This window comes from Zea mays, chromosome 1 (assembly GCF_902167145.1).
Source record: "Zea mays cultivar B73 chromosome 1, Zm-B73-REFERENCE-NAM-5.0, whole genome shotgun sequence".
NCBI classification, from domain to species: Eukaryota; Viridiplantae; Streptophyta; class Magnoliopsida; order Poales; family Poaceae; genus Zea; species Zea mays.
The window spans coordinates 84,729,312-84,739,365 of NC_050096.1; the positions used below are offsets into that span (position 1 = coordinate 84,729,312).

Genomic DNA, 10,054 nt, shown 5'->3' on the forward strand with positions numbered 1-10,054 from the left:
AAACCACTCGACGCAAAGGTTCATTCGGCTAGAGGTGAAAACGAAAATGGTAATTTTCGGATACCGGGAATCGTTTTCGAAGTTTTATTGAAATTTAGGTCTAAACAAAAACAGAAACGATTACCAAAAATACGAAAACGGAATAGGCCTCTTCCGACCGTTTCCGTAAATTCTCGTTTTTATTCAGTATTTTACCGTCGGTAATAAATTCGGTATTTTTCCAGAAAAATATTAAATCTGAACTGATCTTTATAAATTCATTTTAGCTTAAAAATATGAAACTAATTTTATTATTTTTCTAAAATCAAGATCTATCTAATGGTATATAGTTTAGAATCGTTTGAAACTTTTATAAATCTTATTTATGTTTTCTTACCTGTTATTACTCTTGATACATATATTCATAATTTGCACGAGAACTTAAGAAGGACCAAGAGAACACTAATTATATTGACTATGTCAAGTAGTAGGAGTACAAATCGAATATAAGTGTCATATTATTATACACATCTTGATTCTACTTTATTTAAATACATAATAAGAATTTTATTATTGTATACTTCTTACCTTGTATGTTTAACGTGACCTTCTACCTTATATATTATTGTTAATTTTATATGAATGTATGACTTGCATGAATTTTTAAAGTTAATTGAGGTACATGTTACTGTTTTTACCGATCGAATTTCAGATTCCGATTATAACCGGTGTAATTTTCGTACCGAACTTTCGTTTCCGATGTTTCCGACTTACCAAAGTCGTTTTCGTTTCCGGAGTTACCGTTTTCGATCTCGTTTCGGAGAAAAAAAATATGAAAACGAAAATTATTTTAGTGTTTACTCATCGTTTCCGACCGTTTTCACCCTACATTAAACCGACCATCAATCAGATTCTTCATCCACCCAGGACGAGCTCAAAAATGAAACCAAACAACTCAGCCTGCACTACTTGAACCTTGCCAGCTTACCCTAGCTCCAAAAAGCAGCCAGGCAGGATTGGACCACCCCAACCAATCAGGCCCTACATGCTTATTATGCACAGGTTTCTATACAGAGCAGAAAAAGAAAGGTAACATATCAAAATTCAGAAGTGTCTACTGTCTAGCTATCTTGTTCTACGGTTTCAGGTTTATTTTCTGTGCTGTCCTGGTGTACTGACAATGGTTCTGTAGCGCACGAGTCTGCTCTTCCCATCCCTCGCTGCTCAGGGACAGGTTGTTCATGTGAAGCGGTTCCAGGACTGCCATCCTGACCCTGATAAGGTGCATCTGATGGCTCTACTTTACACAAGCCGGCTTCCATCCCCCTATGCTCGGGAACAAGGAGTTCAAGGAATGCTTCAGAACTGCCATCCGGAACCTGACATGGTATATCTGGTGGTCCTGCTTCACGCAAGTCTATCCCCACCCCACCCTGCTCAGGAACAGGCAGTTCACAGGAACCAGCTCCAGAATTGCCATCCTCTGTGGTACAAAGAGGTTTATCTGCACTTTGTTTTAGTGTTACTTCTGAGGACTCATCCTGTATTGGTAAATCTGACGATTCAGCTTCACATACACCTCTCTTCACTGCTCCCTGTCTAGAAGCATGCTGTTCAGGGGAGGGAGCTCCAGAACCACCATGACAAACTGGCCCAGGGCCAGGAGGTTGATCTACACTTCCAAGTATCCTTTTTGTGTTGTCCTGTTGCGGTGAATCTGATGATTCTGCTTTACACCAGTTCCTCTTCGTCCCTTGCTGCCCAGGAGCTAGCAGTTTGTGGGATGCAATTTCCAAACCGCCATTCTGCACCTGACAGTGAGGTTCTGTCCAACGGCAAACAAACCGTTCATGCCATCCTCTTGTATCTCCTCTCCCTTGGCAGGAAGTTCTTCCTCTGCCTTGACCACCAATTCGACCATATGGCACTCGTCGCTCAAGACTATTGAATTGTCTGTCTCCATTGGCCCTACCAAATCCAGAATCTGCAGCTCCATATGAACCAAACCTTTGTTGAAAAGACCCTCTGTTCTGAAACTCAGGACAAACAGTTCTATTCTGAGGTCCACAATTGTAGTAGGTTCCTGGAGCTTGCCATGAGCCAAGAACACTAATTTGGCCATGTGATTCTTCCCCATAAGCTGATCTAGGAGTATGCCTTACATCGCCTTCTTGAAAACTACTACTGCATTCATGTGACAACCTGGCATGTGGTTCTGGCCCAACATGCTGCTTGGGCCATCCTCTATACCCTTCCACAGAGCCATGCCACTCACTCGAAGCATTGTAGTTGTTGAACCGATTTTGATTAGCAGGCGCAACTCGAGATTGATTATTGTAGTGACCACTGCGCAAGGGTTCGCCGTGCTGAAAGCGAGTTCTGTAACTTTCCTCTCTACTAGCTGAGAAATTATTGGTCCATCGACATGCATTTGGTCCCTGATCATAGGATTTGGTCACGCTCCTTGCATTGCTAGAAGCTGGACGGCCATTCCATCTTCTTGGTGGGTTGTTCCTGTCAGCCACCACATCCCATGATGATGGCCAAGATGGCGCTTCATTTGCACGACTATTCCTCTGATAAAGTGCAGAAAGAATGATTGTAAGGCATTTGGATCAACAGAACTTTGCAAACAAAATTGTATTAGGCTACTAATCTTATGAGGGGGATGAATTATGCTATAGTATAAATGATAATGTTGCTGAACAACAGAATTTGACTGGACAAGAAAACACTGCAAATATTATAGTTAGTATAGCATAGCCAGAAAATCCAAACAAGTATATCTTTCAAGCACACTATGGTATTACTTCACTCATCCTATATTGCTCACTCCAGGATCTTTTAGAAACCGGTTTCAGGGCAGCAGCACTCGAACAAGATTAGAAGGCTCCTGATGGCACCACCAGGACGGACCTGATTGCGCCACCAAGAGCAGAAAGTCAGTGACCCTCATAATGTCTTCACAACTTCAACTCATATGTGTATCCTTGAATAGACATAGAATATAACCATATGTAGGGTGTAGAGATGTAACAAGTAATTGTAAGATTCACTTTTTATGGTTTTGTTAAAGAGGAAAAGGAAACAATCACATACTATCAAGGAAGTAACTACATGCCTAACAAGCAGGATAGATAGAGCTCTTTGCTTCACCAAAAAAATGAGGATACTAGATTCCAGAATACCTGTTCTCTTCGATTCCATTGCTCAGGCTTAGTTGCAAACATGACTACTTCTGCTAAGTCCTTATCCTTAAAAGCATCAAAGAAACATCTGCGCCTTTTTGAATCACGGACTAAATCAGCCCATATTGAATTGCTAGCCAGTAAAGTGGTTCCATTTCCAAGGATCCAAAGGCAGTACCTATTATGAGAAATATAGCAATTACTGAACTAAAAATGCAGTGGAACAGTGTTTTAACTGTGACTTCACTATACTAGGGAGTCTAGGGCAACATACTTGGCTCTTGTCAACGCCACATTGATTCTCCCAGAATCAGAGAGAAAGCCTACTTTCCCATCTTTATTGGACCTAACTGTTGAAATCAAAATAATGTCCTCCTCACCACCTTGAAATCCATCAATAGATTTTACTGTAACAGATAGAAAGTCATGCTTCTCAAACTTTCGTCCAAGTCTATCTTGCAATGCAATCACTTGAGCTGTATAAGGAGATATTATACCAACACTTGTTCTCTGCCTCTTCTCAGTGCACTCTACAATTGTTTTAGACAAAAGAAAAGGACACCAATTAGCTTTATCAAAAACTCTGGAGAACAGTTAATCTAGCCAATAAAATATTTCTTTCAGGATAATGTTTTAACACCTAATAAAAAATTTAAAAGAATGCAAAACATGATGAGTTGACGACCTTGGCAGTAAGCAATGAAACATGGTGACCAATATCTAGGGGTGACAATGGGCTCTAAATTTTGCACTATAAAATTTAAGGATTGGATCGGATAGAATCAGACTCTATTTCTATTCATTTTTGAACTAAAAATAATTTAGGGTCCTAACAAATTGTGAAAAAACATTTGGATCGCGATCCACTACCACCCCTACCAATATCTGGACTAAGAATGTACGTTTTTTTCCATTTTGTGCTATTTGAGCAAGCAAGAGAATAAACAAGTTATAAATGCATGTTCATTCCAAAGATGACAGCATGGAATCCAATATTTCGACACTGGTAAAGGAGAGGCCATTTCCTATTCTCATCATAAAACCAACAAAATAAAATAAGCAAATATAAGGCCAAAGAACATAGGTCATAAAGATGCACAGTACTATTATTCCCAACCACTTATTTCCATTAACAAGAGGTCAACAGTCCGTTTTTCAAAGTGCAAAATACTGATACGAGTAGAACGATTAAATGTTTCATACAGAATTACAAATCAGGCCTGATATCATCACTGAGGTAATCCATGTTAAAAGGTTTATTAAACATAAGTATGTTTTATCATGCCATCAAGGTATAAAACCTTCTTTGTACAGTATTCAATTCTTTCAGTGTGTTATGCGAAGGCTAAAGCCTTAAAATGTACCTTTTGCAAGTCTTTCGACTATATTGGCTGCTACAGCAACCTCAGCCATATTTTTGGAACTCTGACCAAGGCTATCAAGCATTTCCATGTCGTTGTCAATATGAATGAATGAATAAGCACCATAAATAGGCCCAGGTAGATAACTCTTGGCATAGTCCTCCTGCCTGACAATGGGACCATCTGAAATTCGATTATCATAAAAATTGGAGTTTGGAAATTTACTGATGCTAGGGTGCATTCTATATTGTACTTCCAGCAAGTGTTTGCTGTAGCCCATCGTGCACAATCTCTGATAGAGGCTTCGTCCAAAGTCAGCATCTTTAGCAATCTAGCAAGTTGCAGCAAGTAGGCATAGTATGAGCTTTTGTAGAATTCTAAAAATAATCGCTGGTATATGTAGTTGATAAAAGAGATCATGGCATTCAAAATAATCTCATAACAAATATACCTTGCTCTTTACCAATGATGATAGCTGGTTTTCATCGCCAATTAGTAAAACATGTTCTATCCCTTGTAGCAATAGAGGAACCAGTGATTCACATTCTTTTAGTTGTGCTGCCTCATCAATAACTAAGATGCTTATAGGCCTCACACTTTGCAGTCTGAACAACTCAAATGAACTAGAAGCAGTGCAAAATATAAGTTTCGCATGTTTCAAACACAAGTCCCGGATTGAAAGCTCATTGTCTTCACAAGGAAGCCGCATGTTTGAAAGAGACATAAGAATTTTTATGCAAAGAGACTTTATGTCCAAAGGGCTATCTAGAGAAATCTTACAGTCATGAAAGTCATCTTCATCATCTATCAGATCATCATGACTACCAGATGAGTCAGGAACTTCATCGGCAGGATTAAAGATTGTAAAAAGAAGCTCATCAGACACATCATCTGCGCTCAGCGACTGCTGCAATTTATCTAGCAATCTTTTGACGAACATCATTTTATCAAAGTTCTTGCCCAGGGAACTCCTTGGTAGATGGTCATAGAATGTATCGATACATCTGACCAATCCATCGGCTAAAGTGCTGAATCTACTTGTAAAATATTTCTTAAAGGTAAGGTCGCGTGCATCACTGCTTCCTTGCTGTATATCCACGGACATTCTGTACCGAGAATTGCAATTTTTTAGGAATGTTACAACAGAATCCACACAATGCTTCCACCCATGTTGTCTGTTGAAGCTGCTCAACAACTTCTGGACACGGTCATCCAAATATATTTCTGACAGTAACTTGCCAATTTGCAAACGGTCCTTGTTACCGAATAAAATGATGTCACCTAATGAATAATTGTGTCTTAGAGAGAAGTCCCCAATCAGCTCAAGAAGACGAGAAGCAACTTGCAGGACAGCCATGTTAGTTGGAGCACATGCGAGAGTTCTCTGTTCCTTCATCAGAAGCATTTGTAGCATCACTGCAACTGTTGTAGTTTTACCCGTGCCTGGTGGACCCCAAACTAGCCCCATAGAAGACCTGTGAGTGCATTCACTTGCCAAAATGCAACTTGCTACAGCATCAAGTTGTGAGTCATTCAGCTTAAAATCACAGAGATCACCCTTGATTTCATCATGTGATTTATTGACGCAGTGTTTACAATGTCCAAGAGCCTGCAGCATCAATACAAAAACTTCAGCCTTCAATGCACAAAAAGCAATGGTTCATGAGTTCTATAAACAAAAACGTAAAAAAGAAGACAACTAACAACACAAAATCTTCAAATTGTATGAACATGCATCACCACATTCATTTTGTGCCATCAGAATGTGAATTACTTAACAAAAAGCTGACAATGTCAACGAAGGCCAACTTTGCATACAATGTTGGTAAAATAACAGTAGGGCTTAAAATTAATACTGCGGCAGCATAACAGTAGGAAGGAGCAATTCCATTCATTCCATTCCACAAGCTATAGCATACAGTTATACTAGATCAACTGGTCAGCAGTTAAGAATATGGAGTTAATTTTCATGTCATTTCATATAATTTAAAGTGGTGTGTGACATTCTAGGAGTATTTTTATAAAGCTCCGCATATCTGTAACATCAGGGTGCCAATCATGAAAAGAATATATGCAAGCGTGTGAGCAGCAGTGAAACAGATATTCTAACATATAGTTCAAAACCATGCATGCCTAGATAGACAAGTTGCTCCATTCTATAAACAATGCAAACAAGCAACGATTGTTTATTGCACTTTGTTCGCATCTTACACAAGAAATAATAACAGAAAAAAGCAAGACATGTGATGATCAAAAGCATACAATCCTCATTAAGGTATTTCAGATACAACTACAAAAGATAACATGGAAAAGGGATTTTTCTCTTGTAAACTACAAACTAGTCATGTCAGCTAATATTGTAACTGAAAAACTCACATAATTGTTTCTGCCCAACATGCTATGGATGATTTTTGAATCCATTGTCAGACCCCTTCGGAGCACAACCCAAACACGGTCATATGTTACCATATTAGTCAGGTACATGGCATAGAAGGACCATCGCTTTGATTCACCTGTCTCTTTCTCATTTCTTCCATGCACATCGCTGCGCTTTTCAACCTTGTGTGACTCTTTCCAGACATTGCGATGCACAGATGAGTTTCTACATTTCGAAGCCATTGCTTCTTGATCTAGCATTTCCCAAGACTTGTCCAAACATTCAGCATACAACTTATCGTATTTATTAGCCCCAATTGGTCGCCGTTCACCTCCTTGAGCCCCAGTCTCCATCAACTGTGATGCCTTGACTGTCATCTTGTTACCATTAACCTTACTGACCCATACGATGACACAGGATTTGGACTGTTTCAGGATATCAGATTGATTTGCCGGTTTCGTTTCTGAAATCAGTAGAACATCAGCCGATTTTGGCTTATAATTATCAATCCCACAGCCATGAGACGTTCCCCTCCATCTGCCAAGACTGATCTCGTATGACCCCTTCCCTTTCCTCATTGAATTAACAGAGAGCAGGTCTGCATATGGAGCGTTGGAGATGTCCTCCATGCTTGAACACATGTCACCTCTAACCTCTTCTAAAAGTGGCCCAAAATACGATGTCATGTACTGCTCTATGCTGCTAAATGTCTCTGGTATCTTCGACACCTGTAAGAACAATCTACTTCCATGAATCATAGATGTTTAGCAGTTTGTGATAAATCAGTCCATAAAACATTTATTTTTATGTTTAAATCGGTTTGAATATATTCAGTATAATCAGTCCATAAATCTGCTAAAGTATAATCTGTAGTGTACCCCTTTGAGAACAGGATCCGTTGCCATAAGAATAAGTGTAATGCAATGATGCCTCCAAATGTCATAGGCGGATGTACGTGAATGAAATATAAAATTCAGACAGCAGCAGGATAGTTATATCCTAGCTAGTGGCACAGTCTAAACCAGTGTTTTAAGACCGTCCGATTAATTGACGTTTGACAATTAGTCGACTGATCGTAAATATGCATTTGATTAGAGGTAACGACACGATTAGCACGATCAGGAATCTGATCGTCCAACTAACCATCAATTAGTCATGATTAAACGAACAATTAGATCGCGGACGATTAGTTTGCTGCTTGGGGATTTTGGCAATCTGCATTGTGAACGTTTAATCGTTAGGGATATTGTCTACTTTTAGTTGTGTACTTGTGTTAGACTGTACCAGCCGAGTTTTTTTTACTTGTGTTTGACTGCTTGTTACCTTAATGTTAGCACTTAGCAGTTTAGCATGGTCCTACATTTTGTTGAATCTAAATTTCATGCTTTTAGATCTACATTTAATTTGGTGTTGCTGTTGCTTGCTGTTTAGGTTTGTTGTGTCCTACGCAGATTAAATTTTGATTTTTATTTTTTTGGTACAAAAATTCAATGCTGGGCTGCTGACTACGCTAGGGGTGTGTGGCACTGTGGCTATTAGCTAGGGCCATTGTGGTCTGGGTTCATACAATATACTACCAATCCAATGAGATTTCGCTACACATTTTCAATTCAAGACTCATGTTTGAAATGCAATTTAGCATAAACGATTAATCGTTCTGATCGTCCTATTAATCGTTCTGATCGGCTGATCGCCCCTCTGGGGCTCAGAAGCAATCAACCGATTAGAAAACATTGGTCTAAACTCTAAACCAAAGCAGTAGACCTAGACGATATCGCGGGGACCTAGGTGCAATTCAAACGACAAACAAAGCGCAATCAGTAAATCATCCGCTGCTGAAGTTACAAGGGAAAACGAATTGTACAAAAAAATCACTACCCAACACCAAATGCGGGCCCCAAATAACTCCACCTAATGAACCTAAAACAGCCCAGGGGAAGGGAGGAATGCCCATTAACGCGCAAAACCCCACGCACTTCCTCAGATCCACACGGATCGTCCGCTAAGCACGCCAGGTGCCTAGTAGAGAGATGTGGAGAGGGAAGCGCGGGCGGGCGGCGGGCAACGTAAGCAGCTTCTCACCTTGTCGCGGAGCAGGTCCTTGTCGAGGATTTGGTCCACGGACCACGAGAGCACTATCTCGGAGAGGCTCTGGCTTCTCCACCGCCACAGCGCGTCCACCGGGCCGTCCTTCCCCGGCGTCCGCGCCGCCTGGCGCCGCTCCTCCTCCTCATCGCCGGCCCCGTTGACAGCGGAGCTCGACGGGTAGCCGCGATCCTCGTCGCCGTCGCTGGCGTCATGGGGACGGCGCATTTTGCCTCGGCTCGGAAGTGCACGAGGGGGGTCAAGAGGCCAGACGAAGGCGACGAGGCGCTGTTTCGCGATTAGCAGGGGATTTGGGGAACCCTTTTTCCTTAAGACAGGGGCTCTCAAATCCTAGGTCTATTTGTAGTCGGTAGGCGATAGGATAGGGCAAGGTATCCACCTGCATATTTTAAATCTAGAACATATATGTATATATATCTATCTCATCTCCCGCCACTGGTAGAAGAAGTTTTTCGTAAAATTGATGGTTATATGAATATGAATATCATACCTTTAAGACTTTGTTTAGGTTTAGGGTTTCGTAAAATTGACATAAAATAGATGTCCTAATTTAAAATATGTATATAAATATTATAACTTTAAAACTTTGTTTGGATACTCTGTTATTTACTTTAATTTACACGTATCAAGATAGATTAAAATGTAACTTTAACAAATTCACACCTCAACCCACCAGACATCGACACGAGTTTCTGTTGTTGATATCCATTCGTTGCAGCTCGCTCGAATATTCATGACAAGTTTGGTTAGTGTCAGGTCAGAGTTTGCAACGACAAAATATGCCTGTTACATAAAGTATGACGGATAAAATCAAAGCCACACGTAAAAAATAAATTAACATGTAAAATAGGATGCTAAAAGATATGGCATATCAGAGAACCAAATAGCTACCAATAATTGTACTACTAACCTAAACCTTCGGTATTTATCGAACTAATCGGTTCGGTTCTTTGGTCCCTACAAATTCAGTTCCTTGAAGAATAGGTATTCATTGGTTTCTTTAAAAATCAAAACCGAGCAACTTTGGTTTTGATATTTACCGA

General features: G+C 40.1%; 1 protein-coding gene across 2 annotated transcripts; it reads right to left on the minus strand.

Moving 5' to 3' along the window:
• Window positions 1-802: 802 nt before the first annotated feature.
• On the minus strand, window positions 803-9,364 carry LOC103637596 (P-loop containing nucleoside triphosphate hydrolase superfamily protein). 2 transcript variants are annotated; one of them, XM_008659756.3, is made up of 7 exons: window positions 8,988-9,364; window positions 6,905-7,633; window positions 4,980-6,137; window positions 4,532-4,859; window positions 3,442-3,697; window positions 3,168-3,345; window positions 803-2,555 (listed from the first exon to the last, which is right to left on the minus strand). In XM_008659756.3, the coding sequence occupies exons 1-7, from the start codon at window positions 9,216-9,218 to the stop codon at window positions 1,101-1,103; spliced, it is 4,335 nt and encodes a 1,444-aa protein (XP_008657978.1). In that variant the 5' UTR covers window positions 9,219-9,364; the 3' UTR covers window positions 803-1,100. The 2 variants fall into 2 exon arrangements, with proteins under 2 accessions (XP_008657978.1, XP_020402007.1); XM_020546418.3 differs by lacking the exon at window positions 803-2,555 and adding an exon at window positions 2,566-2,895 and having other exon boundaries at window positions 8,988-9,320.
• Between the last annotated feature and the right edge of the window lie 690 nt (window positions 9,365-10,054).